This window comes from Crocuta crocuta, unplaced genomic scaffold, assembly GCF_008692635.1.
Source record: "Crocuta crocuta isolate KB4526 unplaced genomic scaffold, BGI_CrCroc_1.0 scaffold95, whole genome shotgun sequence".
In the NCBI taxonomy this organism is placed as follows: Eukaryota; Metazoa; Chordata; class Mammalia; order Carnivora; family Hyaenidae; genus Crocuta; species Crocuta crocuta.
In genome coordinates, this window is record NW_027530971.1 from 114,446 (window position 1) to 138,328 (window position 23,883).

The 23,883-nt window shown below is 36.1% G+C and overlaps 1 protein-coding gene across 1 annotated transcript; it reads left to right on the top strand.

Annotated features, from left to right (window-relative positions):
- The first annotated feature begins 1,156 nt into the window (after positions 1 to 1,156).
- NIPSNAP3A (nipsnap homolog 3A) lies at positions 1,157 to 18,744 on the top strand. Its single transcript, XM_077769781.1, has 6 exons — positions 1,157 to 1,449; positions 4,963 to 5,173; positions 6,914 to 7,072; positions 8,587 to 8,736; positions 17,723 to 17,809; positions 17,898 to 18,744. The coding sequence occupies exons 1-6, from the start codon at positions 1,390 to 1,392 to the stop codon at positions 17,972 to 17,974; spliced, it is 744 nt and encodes a 247-aa protein (XP_077625907.1). The 5' UTR covers positions 1,157 to 1,389; the 3' UTR covers positions 17,975 to 18,744.
- Positions 18,745 to 23,883: the final 5,139 nt, after the last annotated feature.

Genomic DNA, 23,883 nt, shown 5'->3' on the forward strand with positions numbered 1-23,883 from the left:
TAAAGGATAATAACTCAATCTTTTGTTCAACTCCGGATACCAGTTTCTAGAAATGTTCCTAAACATAAAAGAAATGTAATAAATATAGGTTGAATGAGTGAATGAATTGTTAATTCGAGGGGGGATAAAATCTAAGAAAATCAATTTAAATATTAAAGATTGAGCCCAGATGATGGACTTTTTTAGTCTACATTAGTTACAAATGGATGTCCATCATCCAGAAAAACTGACTCACGCCCTCTGGAATTGTAACTTTTAAAAGCCTACTGTCCTCTGAATAGATAACTGAAAAGTCATTGCACAAGGCACAATTCCCTAGACCTAATAATTTAAGCAATGACATTAATGTTTGCAGTAATGTAATTAACAAGAATGTTAACATTAACATTACTTACATTAGTAAGTAATGTAAACTAATGTAATCAATTAACTGTTTTTAATGTAAGTATTATTAGATGCTGAAAAGAATATTATTTTGATGGAATGGTACATAAGAGACTTAAAACCTCTTCTTGCATAAAATAAGTCAACAGATACTTTCTATAACTGAAAAAATCATGAAATCCCTGAATATACCTCTTATTTTAAAATATAAAAACGTGCACTAGAAAAAAACAGCTTGAAATGCTGGTGTTATTTTGGTGACCAAAGCCAGAGACAGGGAGTACTGACTGAACTAGATCAGAGGTCAGCTGTTTTGGTTTTAAGGCTTACGGAACTATCGAGTGTTAAAGAGTGTTTGGCTTTTTCCCGTCGGTGCCCTAGTTCTTCTGAGCTCCTGGGGAATACAGTTTCAAATTATTACTAGGGGCGTCATATGGTCATGCAGGGTTGGCGATTTGAGAAAACAATGCATTTGAGGAGGAAAAATGAAGCCTCCCTGTCCTGACGCTGAAGTCACCCAGACTAAAAACGAACCGGGACAAATCCTCCACGATTTTCAACGCACGGCATTATACATGCACGCATCATGCTTCCTTCTCAAAGGACAAACACGCTCGCATTCTGCGCACGGACTTTTAAGAACTGTGCGCAACTGCGCGTGGACACGAGCTGACTGGCTCAGAAAGGTGGAACAGCAACGCTCCCCGCGTTCAGTCAATCCTAACGCCCCTCTGACGTTTGGGTGAGAAGGTTTGAGGAAACGGAGGGGCGGAGAGGGCCAGGCCCGAACGCGACGGGCGCAGGGCCAGCGGACGACACCAGCCAACCGGGCGGCGCCGCCGCACCTCCAGGCACCAGAGGCGGAGCTGCCGCCGCCGAGTCCCGCCCCAGCCTGCGTCCGCCAGTAGTCCGGTCGCTGCTCTTTTCCACGCAGGTTAGCCCTAACGGGAGCAACCGAGGAAGGAATACCGGCTAGCTGTTCTTCCCAGCGCTCGCAGCCGCGCCATGCTCGTCCTCCGAAGCGGCCTGACTAGAGCTCTGGCTGTGCGGACGCTCGCGCCTCAGGTACCGGTCGCGCGGACGTGCCTAAGCCGTGCCCTGGGGGAGGGGAGGGGCGTCAACAAAAAGCTCGCAGATCTGCGCATGCGTTCACCGGTTCCCGTGCCGGATTTGCGAGTGCCGCGCATGCGCCTAGGCGGTTCTCGTATCCAGATTGAGAGTGCGGAACCTCCGTGGAAGTTCTGGTGTCAATCAGTTCCAGACCCCGGAGGCAGGGTAACTCAGACCGCGCGAGAGGAAGGGGGAGCGGCTCGGAGAAAGTCGGCTGGCCACTGTAGTCTCCTGGCCAACTCGCGAGCAACCGGGAACGGGATTTTTCTGGTGAAGAACCAAAAATAAAGGCCTCCATTAAGAGCAACCTCGGGCTGCACGTAGCCCCAATCCCAGTCCCAATCTCAGACTGTTCAAGGCTAAAGCCATCCTCGGATGGCCCTCAGTTCAGCTAATCAAAAAACATTCCTATGGTCTGAGTCAAGGCTGGGAACTGCAGATACAAACTAGCCAGTTTCTCACTGCCTGCCTGAACCCCACGTGGGCCCTTTAAACTCACCTCATAATTGGTCATTTTCAAAGGATTCTCAAAAGTCATGATTGGGTCCCACCAAAAGTAATGAACACCTCACAGATACTGAATGGTCAAAGTTGTAATTGTAATTGGTGCTTATGTGATGATGCTACATGTACTGTAACACCCCCATCCCTTACTCCTTAAAAACCCTATTCGCTATTGTTCAAGGCTTCATCTTGCTGCCACAACACCAGTAGGCAGATGAGCCCCTGCTTGAGCTTGTAATAAAGACCCTTTTGTATTTGCATCGGTGTCGGCTCCTTGGAGGTCTCTGGGAACTCGTGAATCTGACACAACACTGGCCTAAGTGCCAGATGGCCCTGAGGACACTCCTGAAGCTCTGGCTGCTGTGTTTTTGCCTACCAGGCCCCTGCATTCGCCACGTTGGGGATTTTGCCCAGTGCTTGCTGATCGAGCCTTTCCTATTTGTCATTTGACAAGCCACCGCCTCTTCCAGACTGAAGGTAGAGGAGAAAATAGGATAACCGGCCACTGGTGTTAAGAACTAGCCTCTTCGAAATACACACAATTTAACGAGCGTTTTGCGGAGAACTTGAAAAGGAGGCCCAGGGTGTGTGTGGTGGAGCATCCAGCCCAGCTGCCCATAATGTCTTGTGGGTGGTGTCAAAAGCAGGCAGGGCCAGGAGCCTCACAACAAAGTCTTAACAACCTCATTTAACCTTGGATGAGAAACGTGCACAATAGATTTTTGTGATTTAGCCTTAACTGTCTGGAACCGGCCTATTCTGTCAATCCACAGATATTTAAACTTGTACTCCTTTCTCAAAGGGTAGGATGGGAAGGGGATTAACCTACTCTAAAAACTGACTTCCTGGGGCGCCTGGGTGGCTTAGTCGGTTAAGCGTCTGACTTTCGCTTAGGTCATGATCTTGCGGTTCGTGGGTTCGAGCCCCACGTCGGGCTCTGTGCTGACTGCCAGCTCAGAGCCTGGAGCCTATTTCGGAGTCTGTATCTCCCTCTCTCTCTGACCCTCCCCTGCTCACGCTGTCTCTCTCTCTCTCTCTCCTAGAAATAAATAAAAAAATACATAAAAAAATAAATAAAAACTGACTTCCTGGTGAAGACTGAAGAAGAATCAGTAATGGCCCATGAACATTGAAGAAGAATCAATAATGGCCCAATCATTATTGGCAACCTTAATTCTCACTCTTTTGGGGCAGGGCCAATAGTTATTCCTTACAACTTTATTCTGGACTGTTACTTTTTTTAGATATCGATCAATTGTTCAAAGTGAATTGGAAGTCAGTGCTGCTTAAAATGAGCCCTCATTTGGAGAGAAGGGAGCCTAAAGCACTCATGTTTCCTACCTCAGCATAGTGGCCTTGTGTTGGTGGTTATACTAGTGTCCCTCAACAAAAATCACCTCACCCCTTCCCAAACACACCCCTCTCATTGCTTCCTTGCTGTTAACTCTCCCTGAGCTTCCCTATTGTACACTCTTTTGCAAAAGACAATAAAAATCTGTGCCTGTGATCACTTATTTTGTTCTCTGAATACAAATTCCCTGAAAAACAACTTAAAAGCAATTGTCACAAGTACCCCATTGGCTCATTTTGATATATTTACATTTTTAAGCGATAAGTATTGTGCAGTTTTCATTTGCATAGCATTTTGTTATTAGAGTGGTAAAATGGCACCAAAAAAAAAAAAATGTCAGCTAAAGGTAGAGGTAGCTGTAATTGTTTTGATGGCAAACTAGTCAGTCAGGAAGAATATAACGCATCATAGACATGAATGGCATGAATGAGATGAGCTCAATTAAGTCTTATACAGAAAATACAAGCAAAATACATACACTATTGTGCTTTGTAAATATACTGACATATCAGAGCAAGAATTCTGCTTTTGATTGTTGTATCAGCTGGTCAGCATAAGCCCAAAATTCATCTATAGCTTTGTAGGTATCAAAACTGTTGCAATAGATTATTATAGTGTAATCACTTCAGGAAATATGCACATGCTAACCAAACTTAGGTAAGATTGATTTGTAAACTGGAATTTCATAGGAGTGTGTCTGTGTTGATATACATAATTTGTGTGTGTGTGTGTGTGTGTGTGTGTATATATATATATATACACGTATCTATACACAGGGATAATTTCTGGCAAAGTATTTCCCACTGAAAGTCTGGTTCACTCAGAGAACCAAATCAGAAATTTACATAGTGGGTGTATGACTATTACAAAAGGAACTAATGGTTCTTAAAAAGTATTTCCATCAACATAATTGAGTGGGTTAAATAACCTTCTTCACATTGCATCTGTAATTAAAAACATAATGACTCAGATAATTGTGAATTTATTTCCTTTTTCTAGCATTTACAAATTCTATCACTATATTACAATGCAATTGAATAGGTCATAGTTTCCTAATACATTAAATTCCTGTCCTATTATTTTGACCAGTGGCCTACATCATTGGATTTAGGAAATACTTTGACTTGACCAGCAATTTCCATTGTTTTAAGAACCTAAGAAAATGAATTTTCTGCTAGTAAACATATTTCCATTCTGCCAGCCAAAGTACCTGTATATTCTATAAAATTGTTTTAAATGCTTAGCTCTAACACATATATATTCTATTGACTAAAAATGCAATGTTTGCTAAATAAAGGATAATAAACTATTTGCAAAACTTACCAGGATCCTAATTGTAGTTTTGGGGTAAAGAAATTGCCCTAGTGGCTTCTTAGGAGAAACTTCTTATGAAAAAGCACCTAAAGGTAGAGGAAACAGTAGCTGTATAATTGGAATACTTAAAAGTTTTGTTTATTGATATCTCTCTAAACAAATGTCTATGGAGAGAGGACAACAGAAATACAGATTGTGTCTACTGAGTGTCCCTTGTTTCCAGACTTAGATATTATTGTAACACAATATTATAAACCCTACCTTCCCAACATATTTAAATTTGCCTTATTTTTCTTCAGGTTTGCTCATCTCTTGCTACAGGCCCCAGACAATATGATGGAACATTCTATGAATTTCGTACCTATTATCTTAAGCCCTCAAAGATCAATGAGTTCCTGGAAAATACTAAGAAAAACATTCATCTTCGGACAGCTTACTCTGAATTGGTCGGATACTGGAGTGTAGAATTTGGAGGCACAATGAATAAAGTGTTTCATATTTGGAAGTATGGTATGAGTCATTAGCTTAAGTATTCAGTACAGATTTTCATTCTGTTAGATGTTAACTGAGATTTAGTTCTTAGATCTGTATTACCATAAATACATACAAGTGAAGTAAAACTTATAAATAACAATACCAAAATATAAAGTCAGTGATTGCACCTCCCACTGGTATACCTCTAATAGCCTATTGCTGGAAACTTTTATTAGAATATGGGAATGTAATGTTGAGAAAATGGTATCTCAAATTTCAATTCATTAAATTGTGAGCCACACTTTAATTCTTAGGAAAAGTTAAGAATAGCTTTGTTGTATAGATGGTTTATGAAAAATTTAAAACAATGATTGCAAGAACCCAAGCAGTTAAGATCATAAAAGGAAAGCAGAATTGTATTTATTGTTATTATTATTGAAACTATCACTGGATATCAGTATTTTAATAGAAATCATTCAAATGTCTAGGGGCTTTAGGGAAATAGAATAGGAAACTTTGAAGCTCACACCCTTCTGTAAGATATAATAAATCTGCTATGTTTCAGACCACTTTTGTTTTACTTCTGCACCCCAGAGTTTCAAGACATTTACTGTCATACTCATCTGTGGAGGTAAAGGAAAAGGAATTAGAGTTCTTCCCATATTGAAGCTGATCTACCCCTGGTCTAGTAGAGGAAGGAGTATGGTTACTGGAGTCTCCAGAATGTTTGTTACTCCATTGTCTAATCTTTCTGAAGTCCTAATACATCATGATATCCAAAAATTTTAGTAATTTCAGTTAGTATTTGGTTATTAGTGTCCAAAGTTAATAGTCATAAAATACTTTAATATGAAAAGTGTTCATTCTATATGTAACATGGCCATAGTTTAGGAGTTTTCCCAAATTTAGAACAAACCCCATTAAAAACAACTTATGCTTCAAGGCACCGCCAGCTGAATTGTATCCTATTAAAACAAAAAACAAACAAACAAACAAAACTAGTAAGGTCCTGATAATACTTACTTTAAAAGTTCTAAGATAGATGTTATTCCTTATCTACAGCATAAACCATAGAGAACTATTTTACCATTGGTCTTATGAGGCTTTTTTGGTTAAATGTAGTACTAGGCCCATATAATGGCACTGAGTAAAAAGAATGGATGACAGAAAATCAGCACTATTTCTTGGGAAGCTGTTGGTTCAAAGCAGCAGCTGTCAAAGTACAGCTTAATTTCATTTATGTTAAATTTAATTTAAGTTGTATCTTGACCTGATCACCCATCACCACCACCACCACGACCAGAAAGACACTCTTTCTCGAATCTGCAACTGTAATTTAAATGCCTCAATTAAATTAATAAGAACAGTTAATGTATATTGAGTTCTGACTAGGTGCCAAACACCGTCCTTAGGTCCTTTCTTGTACTAATTCATTTAATCTTAACCCTAGAGGGTGATACTGTATCATTATCTCCATTTTACTCTGTAAACAGGAACAGAAAGATTTAATAACCTAAGTCACACAACTACCTACTAAGCGGTAGAGTTAGTTAAGCCCACTGTATGACATTATCGTTAGTTGTTTCCATTTCTACTCCCCTTCCAGACCATGAGCACCTTGGGGACAGATGTCACATCTGTATGCATCTCAAGTGATATAATACAGTATCCTTACGTAGCTTCAATGGACACTTGATGAACTGAATGAAACCCAGAAAAAGTACAGGTGATTTAAATCACTAATTTTTGTTTTTCTTTCTCCTTTTTCTTTCATAGATAATTTTGGCCATCGAACTGAAGTTCGGAAAGCATTGGCCCAAGATAAGGAATGGCAAGAACAATACCTTATTCCAAATTTGGCTCTTATTCATAAACAGGAGAGTGAGATTACTTACCTGGTGCCATGGTGCAAATTAGAAAAGCCTCCAAAAGAAGGTAAGCCCTCCCTTTTAGTCATTTTGAATTCTGATGGAGAAAATATTAAAGATTTTAAACTGTAAAAACTCATTTTCTTCTGAAAAAGAAATGAAGTTAATCCTTTGCTTAATATAGGAACATATGTTGATTGTTCAGATAAAAATAAATTGGTGCTCTTAGCTTATCCTTTTAAAAATGAGCATTAAATAATGAAGTATTTTTCCATGTTAGTATCTTATTGATTCTTAAAATTTAGCTGTAGTATAGAAAAGTTGATATGGTCAGTAAAGGTTGAGAAGTTGGACTTAGGGAGCAGGAAACACATCTGTGGGTAGGTGAGGGATAATATATGATTCTTTTTCATAATTATAAAATAACATAACTTTTTACATATAAAAGTATTTTTCCATAGATTACAATGAATCTTAAGTACATATTTGCTTATAAAATGGACTAGGGGAATGAATTAACTGAAATTGCCAAGCTGCATTACTGTAGTCTAACTTTTATGTCTTCCTCTTTCTTATTTCTCAGTTTGAAAATAATTCCTAAAGATTTGTCTTCTTGCTGATTTCACTTCTTGCTGACTTAAAGAAATTATTGCCTCAATCCAGTTTTAAAAAAAGGTCAGATTAGCAAAAGCATAAACTAATTTAAATGTTATTTCCCCCACTATTCCTAACTTTCAGTGAATTTTAGATTACAAAAGATTTGAAAAATCTTATATAGAAACTTATCCTCTTAGCTCCCCTTCAGCTTTCAGCACTAACTGAATGAACTGGTTGGCTTCTCAGAAAGTATCAGATCTTGGTTCTTTTCCTCTATGTTGTTATTCATGATTCTTTGATAACCTCTGCATGTTTTTCTTTTACTTCTCAAATCTACTTGTCCCCTGGTTTCCTTCTCTTCACCCAGCCTATATTTCCATCCAGAAGGTAAAATGCTTTTCAAGTATTTACCTGGATATTTGGGAATAATAAAAACATCTCCTTTAGAATTATTTTTTCCTCAGAATTCTAAGACAATCACTTCAGGCTCATTATTTGCTTGCTGCTCCTGTTAGAAATGGAATCTTACATGGGGAAATTATATAAAGAGAAAAGTAGTGAAAATGGGAATGAAGAATGGAAAATAAGAGACTGGAAATACTTCCTTACTCACTTCCTTTGTAAAAGTATAGCCTTAGGCAACTAAAAATATCCTATTCCATTATAAATCCTCACTAACTTTTATTGACAAATTTTACAGATTAAAAATAGTTTAGGTAATACCTTATCTACAGAGTCTATCCGTTTTTCATTGTTCTCTATGATAAGTTAAATGACTGACTGTTAGTCATACCAAGACTGTCTAAACCTAAAAGCAAAGAAAAACAATACAAAGTATTAATAAATTTGTCTGTATAAACATGTATATGGGTATGATCCTCAAAATCTATATATGTAGTTAGCCTTGCACTGGAACCAAACTAAACATGATTAGAAATTGCTTGAATATGTTCTGTAAAATAATTATTTTTCTCCCTATTCTAGGAGTCTATGAATTAGCTACTTTTCAGATGAAACCTGGTGGGCCAGCTCTGTGGGGTGACCCATTTAAAAGGGCAGTTCATACTCATGTCAATCGAGGCTACACGAAACTAGTTGGTGTGTTCCATGCAGAATACGGAGTACTCAACAGAGGTACAGTGTCCATTTCTTCCATGAAATTGCAAAATATATTGGTGATCCACATTAAGTTTCTCTGGTCAATTTGTCTCTGTTCTCATTATGGAGTATATTTTATTTTTTATTGCCCATATCTTAGCTTTTTGTAAATTTAAGGGGTGAGCAAACCTCTTCTACATTTGGAATGTTATTCACCTTATAAAGTTTTTTTCAAATACAGACCTGCTCTTTTTCCTATACATCAAAATGATAAAATTTTTAAAATTGGAAGGAACCTAAAAATGTCACCTATTCCTTTCATCATGTTATTTTCCTCTGAATGTACTTTTAATGATTTTTTTCCTTTTTTCCCAGTTTTATTGAGATATAATTGATATATAACATGGTATAAGTTTAAGGTATACAACATAATGATCTGAAATCTGTATATATTGTGAAACAGTCACCACAAAAAGTTAACATCCATAACCTCACAGTTACAAACTGTTTTTCCTTCTGATAACAATTTTAAGATATAATCTCTTATCAGCTTTCAAATATTAAATACAGAATTGTTAATTGTAGTCATCATGTTGTGTATTACATCCCCAAAATTTATTTATCTGATACTGTTAAGTTTGTGCTTTTTGTGATTTTTAAAAAAATAACATTACTTGGGGTAGAGAGATTATTTCTGGGTGAAAAAGTAGTATATAGTTATTATAAATATTAAAGCCATGGACAAGCCCAAAGAAAAAAATATCCATTTCCACTACTTACATATATATAGTATATATATGATACAAGTATATGGTTTAATTTATTTAATAAAATGTCTATTTGGGGTATTTAATGCTTGAAGTCAAAAGATATTCCCATCAGAATTTCAGAGAGTTTTCTTGTGGCAAACTGAAAAATGTTTGTTTATCAGAATGGATATGAGAATGGATAATGTTTATCAGAAAGGATAAATGACTAAGAATAGCTAACAGATATTTGAAAGACTTATAATAACAAGGTGCCTCCTCATCTTCTCTACTTCACGTCCAATGGACATCTCAAACCTAACAAATCCAAAGCTGAGCTGATTATTGCTCAGAAAAGCAACTTCTACTAATATATATGTATATATTATAGATATACATTCAAGTTGGAAAATATATGAAAAGAAGAAAAAATACTAGATGCCTATCTCACTATATGCTGAAATAAAATCAAAGTAGATTATGGATTTCAATTTAAAAAGTGAATTCATACAATTAATAAAAAATATAGATAAATATATTTAATAATATGTATGGAAACAGTATTTCTAAGCCAAAAAGCAAATGAAGAAACTATGAAAGAAAAAAGAATAAACTGATGGTTTTATTATACAAAGCTCAAACTTTGTGCTTCCCAAAACACCTTAAATGAAATCTAAAGGCGAAAAATAAAATAAATATTCTGCAAAGGTAAACGCAGATGACTCCTAAAAATATATTAAAGAAGATGCAGATTGAAACAATAAGATGCCAGTTTAAAAAAAATTTGTTTATTTTTGAGAGACAGAGAGACAGAGAGAGAGAGCAACAACATGAGCAGGGGAGGAGCAGAGGGAAAGGGAGACACAGAATCTGAAGCAGGCTCCAGGCTCTGAGCTGTCAGCACAGAGCCCAATGCAGGGCTTGTCCCCACAAACTGTGAAATCATAACCTGAGCTGAAATCAGAAACTTAACCTACTGAGCCACTCAGGTACCTCATAAGGTGCCAGTTTTTACCTAATAAAGATACATTATATAGATAGAGTATTACCTAGGTCAGAGAAAAATGAGCTCTACTTGTAGGATTTATATCTGCTTCATCTTTCCTCAGGGAAAAAAAAAAAAAAGGCAATATAAATAAAAAAGCTTGTTTTTTTGACATTATTTTTTTTTATTTCAGTATAAGTAACATACAATGTTATATTAGTTTCAGGTGTACAATACAGTGATTCAACAATTCTGTACATTACTCAGAACTCATCATGATAAGTGTAATCTTAATCCACTTCACATATTTCACCCATCCCTCTACCCATCTTCCCTCTGGCAACCACCAGTTTATTTTCTATATTTAAGAGTTTGTTTTTCATCATGTTGTTTCTTTGTTCATTTGTTTTCTTTCTTATATTCTACTATGAGTGAAATCATGTGGTATTTGTTTTTCTCTAACTTATTTCACATAGCATTAAACCTCTAGATCCATCTATGTTTGCAAATGGCAAGATCTCATTCTTTTTTAAGGCTGAGTAACATCTTCTTTATCCATTCCTGTATCAATGGACACTTGGTCTGCTTCCATATCTTGACTACTTAATTAATGCTGCAACAAACATAGGGGTGCATAAACCTTTTCAAATTCATGTTTTCATATTCTTTGGGTCAATACCCAGTAGTGGAATTACTGTATCCTATGGTAATTCTATTTTTAATTTTTTGAGGAACCTTCATACTGTTTCCACAGTGACTGCATCAGTTTGCATTCCTACCAATGGTACATGAGGGTTCTTTTCTTTCCATATCCTTGCGAACGCTTGTTTCTTGTGTTTTTGATTTTAGCCATTCTAACAGATGTGAGGTGATATCTCATTGTAGTTTTGATTTGCTTTTCCCTGATGAATGATGTTGAGCATCTTTTCATGTGTCTATTGGCTATCTGGATGTCTTATTTGAAGAAATGTCTATTTGTATCTTCTACCCATTTTTAAATTGGAATATTTCTTCTTTGGGTGTTGAGTTGTATAGGTTCTTAATAGATTTCGGATATTAACCCTTTATCAGATATGTCATTTGCCAATATTTCCTCCCATTCAGTAGGTTGTATTTACTATTGACAATGGTTCTCTTTGCTGTTTAGAATTTTCTATTTTGATGTAGTCCCAATAGTTTATTTTTGCTATTTTCCTTGCTTTAGGAGACATATCAAGAAAGATGTTGCTATGGCTAATGTCAAAGAAATTACTGCCTGTGTTTTCCTCTAGGACTTTTAGGGTTTCAAGTCTCATATTCAGGTCTTTAATCCATTTTGAGCTTATTTTTGTGTATAGTGAAAGAAAGCGATCCAGCTTCATTCTTTTGCATGTAGCTATCCAGTTTTCCCAATACCATTTGTTAAAAAGACTTTCTTTTGCCTCTTTTGTCAAAGATTAATTGATCATATAATCATGGGTTTGTTTCTGGCCTCTGTATTCTGTTCACTGACCTATGGATCTATGCATCTATTTTTGTGCCAGGACCATACTGTTTTGATTACTACAGATTTGTAGTAAATTTGGGATTATGATGCCTCCAGTTTTGTTCTTATTTTTCAAGATTACTTTGGCTATTTGGGGTCTTTTGTGGTTCCATACAAATTTTAGGATTATTGGTTCTAGTTCTGTGAAAAATGCTGTTGGTATTTTTATAGGGTTGTATTAAATCTGCAGATTGCTTTGGGTAGTATGGATGTTTTAACAATACTGGTTCTCCCAATCCATGAGCAAGGAGTATCCTTCCATTTGTTTGTGTAATCTTCAACTTCTTTCATCAGTGTTTTATAGTTTTCACAGTACAGGTCTTTCACCTCCTTGGTTAAGTTTATTCCTAGGTATTTTATTATTTTTGATGCAATTATAAATGGGATATTTTTCTTAATTTCTCTTTTTGCTACTTCATTATTTATATGTAGAAATGAAATAGATTTCTGTATATTGACTTTGTATCCTGCAGCTTTACTTAATTCATTTATCAGTTCCAGTAGTTTTTGGTAGAATCCTTAGGGTTTTCTATATATAGTATCATGTCATCTGCAAATAGTGACAGTTTTGCTTCTTCTTTATCAGTTTAGGTGCTTTGTATTTCTGTTCCTTGTCTGATTGCTATGGCTAGGACTTCCAGTACTATGTTGAATAAAATTGGTGAGAGTAGACATTCTTGTCTTGTTCCTGACTGTAGTGGAAAAGCTTTCAGTTTTTCATCGAGTAGGATGTTAGCTGTGGGTTTTTCATGTATGGTCTCTATTCTTTTGAGGTATGTTCCCTCTAAACCTACTTTGTTGAGGAGGGTTTTTATCATGAATGGATGTTGTCCTTGTCAAATGAATTTTCTACATCTGTTGACATGATCATATGGTTTTTATCCTTTGTATTATTGATGTGATGTATCATGTTGATTGCTTTGCAAATATTGAACTACACTTGCATCTCAGAAATAAATCCTACTTGATGATGGTAAAGGATTTCTTTATGTATTGTTGGATTCAATTTGCTCATATTTTGTTACAGATATTTGCATCTATGTTCATCAGAGATATTGACATGTAGTTATCTTTTTTGTAGTCTTTTTATCTGATTTTGGTGTCAAGGTAATGCTGGTATCATAGAATGAATTTGGAAGCTTTCTTTCCTCTTCTATTTTTTAGAATATTTTGAGAATAAGCATTAACTCTTCTTTAAATGTTAAGTAGAATTCACCTGTGAAGCCATCTGGTCCTAGACTTATGTTTGTTGGGAGTTTTTTGAGTATTGATTCAATTTCATTGCTTACACAGTCTTTACATTTTCATTTTCTTCCTGAGTCATTTTTTGAGAAGTCTTATGTTTCTAGGAATTTATCCATTTCTTCTAGGTTGTCCAATTTGTTAGTATATAATTTTTCATAATATTCTCTGACTAATCCTTCGTATTTCTGTGGTTTTGATGGTTATTTCTCCTCTTTCATTTCTGATTTTATTTGATCCTTTCTCTCTCTCTCTCTCAATTTTTGAACAGTCTGGGTAAATTTTATCAAATTTGTTGTTCTTTTCAAAGAACCAGCTCTGGGTTTCATTGATCGGTTCTATTGTTTTTGTTGTTGTTGTTTCCATTTCATTTATTTCTGCTCTAATTTTTATTATTTACTTATACTGTTTTGGGGTTTTGTTCTTTTTCTTCTTCTAGCTGTTGAAGGTATAAGGTTCAGGAGTTTATTTGACATTTTCCTTGTTTCTTGAGGTAGACCTGTTTACCATAAACTTCCTTCCTAGAACAGCTTTTGCTGCATCCCAAAGATTTTGGACTACTGTGTTTTCATTTTCATTTGCCTCCATGTATTTTTTGATTTCCACTTTGATTTCTTGGTTGACCCATTCATTGTATAGTACCATGTTATTTAACCTCCGTGTGTTTGTGGTCTTTACATATTTTTTCTTGTGATTTCTAGTTTTTTAGTGTTGTGTTGGGAAAGATGCATAGTATGACTTCAGTATTTTGTTTTTGTTGTTGAGACTTGTTTCTGTGATCTCTTCTGGAGAATGTTTCATGTACAATTGAAAGAATGTGTATCCGACTGTTTCAGGATGGGATGTTCTGAATATATCTGTTAGATTCATCTGTTCCAATGTGTCATTCAAAGCTATTGTTTCCATGTTGATTTTCTTTCTGGATGATGTATCCATTGATGTAAATGGGTGTTAAAGTCCTTTACTATTATTGAATTACTATTGATTATTTCCTTTATGTTTGTCAATAGCTGTTTTATGTATTTTGTATGTATTATGTATGCTTTATGTATGTATGTAACATGGGTAATCCCATATTAGTTGCATAAATATTTACAACTGTTATATATTCTTGTTGGATTGTTCCCTTTATGATTAGGTAGTGTCCTTCTTTATGTCTTGTTACAGTGTTGCCTGATAAAAATATTGCTATCCCAGTTTTTCTCAACTGCATGATGTTTTCCCATCCCTTCCCTTTCAATCTGCTTGTGTCTTTTGTTCTGAAATGAGTCTCTGCAGATAGCATACAGAAGTCTCCTTTTCTATCCATTCAGTTACCCTGATTGGAGCATTTAGTCCATTTACATTCAAAGTAATTATTGATAGGTAGGTACTTATTGACATTTTGTTACTTGTTCTGTGGTGTTATTATTCTCTGTCTCTTTCTTCTCTTGCTCTCTTCTTTTGTGGCTTGATGGCTTTCTTTTAGTGATACACTTGGATTCCTTTCCGTATATTTTTTGCATATCTATTACCAGTTTTTTTTTATTTGCAGTTACCATTAGGTTTATATATANACTAAATTTTTACTCCCCTCTATGTTTTAGGTATATAATGTCATACTTTACATCCCTTTGTGAATCTCTTGACTGATTTTTATAGATATGCTTGATTTTACTGCTTTGTGTTTTAACCTCCATACTGTTTTATAAGTGATTACTCTACTACTTTTATTATGTACCTGTGAAAAATTTTCCTTTCCTCCTTTTCTAACTCCTGCTTATTTTCCAATCTCCTTTAATATTTCTAAATCTAATATCCTAAATCTCCTTTAATATTTTTTCTAACGCTGGTTTAGTGGTGATGAACTCCTTTCACTTTTGTTTATCTGAGGAATTCTTTATCTCTCATTTATTCTGAATGATAGCCTTGCTGCATAGAGTATTCTTGGTTTCAGTTTTTTGTCCTTGCAGCACTTTGAATATGTCGTGCCACTCCTTTCTAGCCTGCAAAGTTTCTGCTGAAATATCAGCTGGTAGCCTTACAGAGTTTCCCTCATATGTAACTATTTTCTTTTCTTTTGCTACTTTTACATTTTTCTCTTTATCAGTACTTTTCTGCCTTTTTAATTACTGCGTGTCTTGGCGTGGACCTCCTTGGGTTGATATTGTTGGGGGCTCTCTGTGCCTCATGAGTCTAGATTTGTTTCCCTCTCCAGATTCAGGAAGTTTCAGGCTATTATTTCTTCAAATAAATGTTACCCCTTTTCTCTCTCTTCTTATCTTATTCTCTCTGGATCCCTGTAATGTGAATGTTACTACACTGGATGGTGTTGCTGAGTTCCTTTAACCTATTCTCACATTTTTGTTAATCTTTTTTTCTTTCTCCTGTTCGGCTTGATTGGTTTCCATTACTGTCTTCCAGATCACTGATCCATACTTCTGCTTCCTCTAATCTACTATTTATTCCCTCTAGTGTATTTTTAATTTCAATTATTTAGTTCTTCATCTGTCACTGGTTCTTTTTTATATTTTCTCTCTTTTTTTGAGGGTTTCACTGAGATCCTCCACTCTTTTCTCAAGTCCAGTGAGTATATTTATGATCATTACTTTAATGGTATATTGCTTACCTGTGTTTCATTTAGCTTTCTTGCTGGGATTTTATTCTGTTCTTTCATTCAGGACATATTCTGTGCCTTCATTTTGTCTAGCTCTCTGTGTCCGTTTCTGTGTTTAGGAAAGTAAGCTACATCTCCTGCTCTTGCAAGTAGTGGCCTTATGAAGAAAAGGTCTTGTAGTGCCTTGCAGTGCAATGTCCCTTTCAAGGGTATCTTCTATATGTGTTGCATGCACCTTATTGTTGTGGCTGAGACACATTTGCTTCATTCCAGTTTTCTGAAATGGCTCTCTTTGCCTATTGAGGGCAGGGTTTGGTTCCTGTGTTAAGAGGCCCATTGTTGCTGAGTTGGGAAAAAAGCCTTAATTTTTAAAATTATTTTTGCCAATGTTAAGGAAATATGCATGGATATGTAGGTATGTTTAGTTATACAAGAAGGGAATTGAAAGGACATAAAATATATAGTCATATTTAAATGATGAGATTAAAGTCGTTTAACTCTCTACTGTAATGGACATGTATCACTTTTATAAAAAAAAATTAATGAAAATATGTGTGCACACACACTGTTTAATCTAAATTTATTCTTAGTGTACTAGGAGAATGGTAATATGCTGAGTATAAATCAGTACTTCATTTCTGGAGGAGAGTGTATAACATATACACTGTATCTTTGTGAGTGTGTATGTATAAGATATACTCTTTGGTTCTCTCAATTTAAATTTTAGGAGTTTATGTTAAGAAAATAATCAGATCCAGACTGCCTGGGTTTGAATCCCAGCTTCATCACTTATAACTTTGTGACCCTGGGTAAGTTACTTAACCTCACTGTGCCCTAGTTTCCTCTTCCATAAATTGATGATAACAGTAATCTACCACATAAAATTATTATGAAGACTAAAAGAGTTAATACATGCAAAATGCTTAAAACTAGGTCTAACACATAGACAACGAATAAATATTAGTAGGAGCTGTCATCAGCATTGTTATCATTACACATACACATGTAGATACTACTCTAATGATGTTTATGTCAGTATTATTTACAACAAAAAAACATTCTTTATGTAATACACATATAATCCAGAAAAAAGTATATAGATGTCATTTCATCATGATTTATATAACCATGAATTTGTATGTTTATATGTGTATATATATTCATAAAAATACGTATGTACATAAAAATGGAAAGAGATGCAGCAAAAAGTATTTTTTTCTAGGTTGTATAGGTATAGGTGGTATATCTGCATTTTCCTGTAGAGATAACATGTCTTATTATTATTATTATTAAAAATTTGTAAAACATTATGCACAAAAACATTCCATAATTCAAAAAATTAAAATGTTAGAAATAACCTAATTGATCAATAATAAGAAGTTTGGATAAAAAGTTGTCATATCTATAAGGAGGAATTCATATAGCCATTAAAAATTAAGATTACTGCCATGGAAAATGCAGTTTTTATTTTGTTCATTTGTTTAAAGGAAATACACTAAATAGCAATAGAGGTTCTCTCTAGGGGTTCAAATTATACTATTTTTAATTTCCTTCTTTGTATCATCCAAATTTCCAGAAGTAAACATAATTCTTGAATAATTGTACTCTTTTTAATAAACTAAAATATATTAGGAAGTCACACAGCTTGGTTCTAGACCTAATTGTGTCTTTAGTGGTTTTACTTACTTTTTCTCTCCAACCATCTGTTTCTTCATCTATAAAACCAGTTTGCTTAAGTAATTTATAAATTTCCCTCCCAAATCTCTGATCCCTCTGAAATCTTATCATTAACATATTTAGTTTTACCTTTTTGATATTTACTATTTTGATTTAAAGAGTAAGACTTAATGTTTCTGATTAATTTTTCTGTATTCCTTACTTGTAGTAACGCCATAGTCTTTAGAATCTATTTTTGGTTATTTCTGCAGTTCATGTTCTTTGGTGGAATGAGAGTGCAGACAGTCGTGCAGCTGGGAGACACCAATCTCATGAGGATCCCAGAGTTGTAGCAGCTGGTAAGCTATTTCACCAGCTCTGAATTATTTGTACAACAAATTTGATTCACTTTTTAACTTTCTAACATTATAAAATGTTTTTTTCCAGTTCGGGAAAGTGTTAACTTCCTTGAGTCTCAGCAAAATATGCTTCTGATTCCTATGTCATTTTCACCTTTGAAATAGTTTTTCACTGAAAGACGAAGCATTGCATTAACTGCTATAAGTTTTGTCTGCTAATGGTGCTTAAATTCTCCCAAGAGATTCTCATTTTTATTTGAAGGAGGTGGTAAGTTAATTTGCTATGCCCTCTGCATTTTTAAAAGCTACTTCTGTCCATTGTCATCACCTTTTGAGGAAATAGTTCTGTTCATTTTCCCTTTGGCATTTCAGTATCTGTCATACATTAAAAATAGCTGTCATTCCTATAAGATCTTGAGTTTTCATTTATTTCAGAATCTCTCTTGTTCTATATGTTTACAATAGCATTTCCTTTTATAGCATTTCCTTATATTGAAATGATTATGTTACATTTCCATGCCTATGATCATATTTCTAAATTATTTATATATATTAATAACTTTTTCATGTCTATTTTGCTGAAATTTTAAAAAGTTTTGTCCAGTAAAATTTATTTTGTAATACCAAATGGGAGTCATAAAAATATTAAACCTGTTTATTATGGAAAAGTATAATATCTATATCATCTCTATTCATTTTGGGCTTTACATTAATAATTAATTATATATGTAGAAAATAATGTTATTAGGTCCTCATTAAAATTTTTTGAAGACTCATTGGTTTATATGCTGAAAATATCTTCATTTACAATTTATTTTACTAACTCTTACTTCATTTTGAACACAATGTAACAAAGATACTTGGGGCATTTATTTGTGATAATGAGATATTTATGTTTATGGAAATGTTTGCCCTAATAAAAGCCTACAGATACATTCTGATTGTTTTTTTATCATGATTTATATTTTTATCCTCTTATCTGGAGTTACTGTGCTGCTATAAGGTAATAAGACAGTAATAAATATACTTAAATATTATGTTACCTCAAGTAAATAGCATGCTAATAGCTCTACAAGGACAATTTCCTTAGTACTGTCACAGATATACTTGGGTTTTCTTACAATGTTAATTTTTATTTTACTTGAGTCCTTCAGCCTTCTCAAACTAGACTTGGTATTTCCAAACTCTTCTGGTAGTCTATATTTACAGCTATATGAATTTATGTATCTAACATATATTGCAAATAGAACACAGTAAATTATTAGCTGTTGGAGGGAAAACTAAAAAGCAGGAAGCATACTCACCTCTCATTTATCTGGTCCTCAAGGATTCAAAGGACAGATAAGTTTCCTGGTAAGTCAAAGAACACCCTAACTCTGAAGGTTAAAACCTATCAGAAAAGTTAGAGGCATTGGTTTTCAGTTTTAACCAAGAGTCTTCTACCCCAATGTTTCTTTGAAAAGTCTAGGAAATTAGGTGATAGTAATGTTAGTTGTAGTCAGTGTAGACAGATTTTTCTCTGTGGCATGAGATCAGCTCTGTGTCATGAAAATATACAACTGCGTCTGCCTTTCCCTTTTTCATTCATTTAGATTAGCTAGAACACTTTTAGAAAAGACAAGGGCTCTTTCATCCAATCCATAGCCCTGATGGAGATTTAGAAAGCAGCAGCAGACAGATGTTCTTACCATATCCCATGCAGAATTGGAGAACCAATACATGACAGGTTACACTCTGCTAATGAACTATAGGAGCATCACTTTGCTGACCCCCTCCTGGATCAGGAACACAACAAAGCTGGCTGAGACGAAGAACATTTCAAAGATAACATAGATGGACACAAGGATGTCCGCTGACATGCTCTTCCTGGAAAGACAAAGTCAGTGAGAATCTGAGGAGTCAAGGATGCAGTTGAAGACATAATTAAGGAGGACACACACACACACACAAACATACACACACATACAAACATCTGGTGAATAGCCCAGGGAAAATATCTGTTCAATAAATAAAACACATTTCTTTTATTCAGAGTCTAAGCATGATTATTTTCAAGTCAAAAATCTGAAAAACAAACGCAAAACATGTCACTGAGTTCAAAAGAGTCTAGTACCCAGGCACCTGGGTGGCTCAGTTGGTTAAGTGTCCAACTTTGGCTCAGGTCATGATCTCACGGTTAGTGGGTTCAAGTCCCATGTCGGGTTCCGTGCTGACAGCTTAGAGCCTGGAGCCTGCTTCAGATTCTGTGTCTCCCTCTCTCTCTGCCCCTCCCCGACTCATACTCGGTTTCTCTCTCTCTCTCTCAAAAATAAATAAAACATTAAAATATAAAATATTTTTTTAATAAAAAAAAAGAGTCTAGTATCATAATGAAACTATTGAAAGAGGTCTGAGAATGGCCTAATGGCATTTGCTTTGGTCCACTGTTGTTGACCTTATAAGAGCAAAGATATGTGCCTTGAAAACTTAGTAAGTATAGAAAATATTAGTGCGAAACTACTCAAATAAGTTAAATTAATCCAGCTTTAAGTGTAAAAGCAACAGTATATAGCATATCAATCTAATAGATACAGAAATTCTAAAAACAAAAAGAAAAGAAAGAAATTCTAAGATTCTAATCATAAGAATGGTCCTATAAGCCCATTATACAGGGTCTTGTATAAAATTCCTAATGACTTATATTAATACCCTGTAGGAGTTAAAAGAAAGAATAACTGCCATGCTCCATATATAGGATCTACACTCTCAAGTATTAAATATACACTGAGTAGCTCATTCTTGACTGGGACAAGATAATTAAATACCACTGATGGTTTTAAAGGCAAAAGTCTTTTTTTTTTTTTTTTTTTTTAAAAATNATTCCCCCTCCCCCCTACATCCATAAGTCCTCAGTTTTTGTCAGCATTCAAGAGTCTCTCATGGTTTGTAAAGGCAAAAGTCTTAAACAATAAGCTGCTAGGTGACCTGACTGACCTATCAATGACTCCCATGTACCTGCAACTCTGGGCCAACTTTTCTGAAAAAAAATCTTGGGATGAATAAAATACCTTGGCCAGCTTCAATTGTTTCTTCACTAGCTTAATGGAATCCTTTGACTCAGAGGAGGTGATTGAAAATTATTGGCGCCCAGGGAAAACTCACCATACCTAAACAACAGCCTGACAGAAAAACATAGACAGTATGAAACACAATTAATACTCAGCTACAGATACCACATGAGTATGTACATGTGGTATGAGATATTTATTTAGATATTTAGATATTTCCTCTTCAAAAGAATTCAGATTTAGACTTTGTGAAAATTACATCTCAGCCAGTTATAATGGATTCTGGCACTCTTTCGACTCTATGGTCCCTGCCCAGGGTGGCTGATAGAACTACAGTATGAAAGGGAAGGGACAATGACATGATTATAGGCTGACATGTGAGATATTGAGCAAAGAATGGCTATTTATCTCACAGATGCTCCTCTAAACATGGTGACTCAGGCCTGAACCTGGTTCTCAAGGCAAGCAGATGGGGAGTCAAAAGGAACAGTGTCACAGACTTTGAGTCAGGAGTTCTCTCTTGTCCAGCAAGAGAGTAGACACAGAATTGAATATGAGAGAGGCTAATGTACGGGAGGAGACAAGAGCCCTGAACACGGGTTTTGTCTCTGTATTTATTGAGCTCTTAAGGTTTTATATATGTAGTGAATGTGCAGAAGTAAACAATAAACTAGTGCCCATTAACTTGTGTGTGTAAGATGCAAAGAGTTTGGAGAGTGAGTGGTGTGAGAAGTTGAGATTAAAGCATGATGACATTTAGGTGCCATACGCCAGATGGACAGTGTTTCTCTGTGGGTGATACAGCCAAGAAGCTGTTATTGCCAAAGTTTAAGATTGCTGGAGCATGTTGCCTCAAGGCTAACAAGGCTCCCTTTTCACTAACTAACCTTGGGCGCTTTCACTTTGTAGTGGCTTTCCACCTCTAACTGTTCTCAGACACTTTCATCCTGTGGAGGCAACTTTCCGCCAAAGACTTGATTTACTTAAGGACTAATCTTGGGCACTTTCACCCTCTGGCAGCTTTCTGCCCTAAGCCTTGTTACCCATTGGTGCAAACCTACAGAATTCTTAACTTATTTCCCAGAGAACAGTGAGGGACACTGACTAGAGCAGGCTAGGGAGGGCTGATAGACCAGCCATGGCTCCTTCCTAGCATGGAAGCTACTCTGGGGTCCCATTTGCACTGTTCAGAGTTCTGTGGGTACTGGATCTCGGGGAAAAGGCAAAAGAGTAAAAGAAGCGGTGACATAGCTAGGTTTTGAGGCAGCTAAATAAGGTAAATCATTTTCCAGGAAATGAATGGGAATGGACTTCAAGGATTCTTCTTTTTCTTCTCAACTCCCACATGATCCTTCAAAACTCAGGGACAAATCGCTTGAAAAACAAGGAAATATGTGGTTTTAATACCATTTCTTCAATCCACATCAGTCTTGGGTCCATGTAAAAAGTGAAAACTAAAAACTACTCTGGGGTACATACCATGCTCTGAGAATCTGATTTGGGATAAAAGTGTCACGAGAGTATGAGAATCATACTTTGAATTAAATCAATTTAAAGTCTGCCTTATTTAACAACATGGGTGAACTAGAAATTGAAAGTAAACAAAGTACATGTGTCTTAATGGACCACAATTGGGACAAAAGATAAAAATGGATAACAATGATACCTGTCCCTCAAATAGATCAGTATGGCCAGACCCTCCCCATAGGGCCCAGATACTGCCATCATCCAAACAACAAGACCTGGTCCATTCTGCCCTCGGCATTGGCCATTCCCTTCTACCAAGCCAAGATGTTCCCAGGAAATTATTCTCAACTGCTAAACAATAGACAGTAGAATATGATTCTTTATAGTCACAAAAGTGTTCAGGGAGCAGTATCACTGACTATGCCCAGCAAATTCTTTTGTTCACTGGAGTTATACTGATGAACAGATTAGCTGTGGTTTTAGGAAGAAGCAACCAGGACATCTTTAAGTTCTCACACCCATTTAAATGTGCTTGTCCTCACCCTGCAACTTGGATGCTGACAGCAACAGAGGGAGATCACAAGCAAGCCTCTTCCTGAAACTGTTCTCAGAAAAAAGGCTCACGACTGCTGCCTACATTCAGTCTCAGAGAATGTCAGAGTTTTAAGACACACAGAAGCTTCATGGGCCAGCCTCCCTAATTCAGAGGTGGCTTCTCCTCAGTGGGAGAAGCCAGAGTTTGTCTTTCACAGCCCACTGATCCCTAGTGTTGGGTTCTGGTTTTAACTCAAACAAGTGAGCACGCTAGGCTGCCTTTTCTCAAACTAGAGAAACAAGCTAAGCTAAGATAGAAGCTTATGGACCAGCGTCTTCCCCTCAAAACTCACATGCTTTTCCCCATACAATTAAGATCCAGCCTGAAAGACAACGCCCTGACATGATATGCCATCCATTCCTTCTTCCTAACAGAAGTGCCCCAGCCCACCCTGCACTGCCATCTGCTCATCACACGGAGATTGACTCACTTGTGGAGGTAGCCCCCCTGCCCCCAGGGGACACACAGGCAGCATCTTCTTGATTTTGTCGCTGCTACACTGGCAGGAGGGTGAGGGGTTCTCCATCGTCCAGTTCCCATTTTGGAAGAGTTTTGTGATGGTCTGGGGAACCGGGGCGGTGGTCCACTCCTCCTCCCCCACAGAGCAGGGCATGTCTCTGCAGAGGGAAGACATCAACAGTAGTGTCACCTGAGAGGGCCTGGCCTTTCCTGGTGCCTCAGGAGCACAGATCAATCAATAACAACCGCAAACATGCATCTATCCCCTTACCATTTGTTTGATCTCTGCACAGACCTGTGAGACGCAAACTTACTTTGCAGTTCAGGATGATGGAACACAAAGAGGCCCTAAATGCTCACCTACCAAACTCCAGTGAATCCAATCCACCAGATGGTGGTCTCCTGCCCCTGTGTTCACTCAACAAATACTCGCTGAAAAATATTATTTAAAACTTCCATTAAAAAATATAATTAACAGTGTATAAAGGTAAAAGGTGCATAGACTT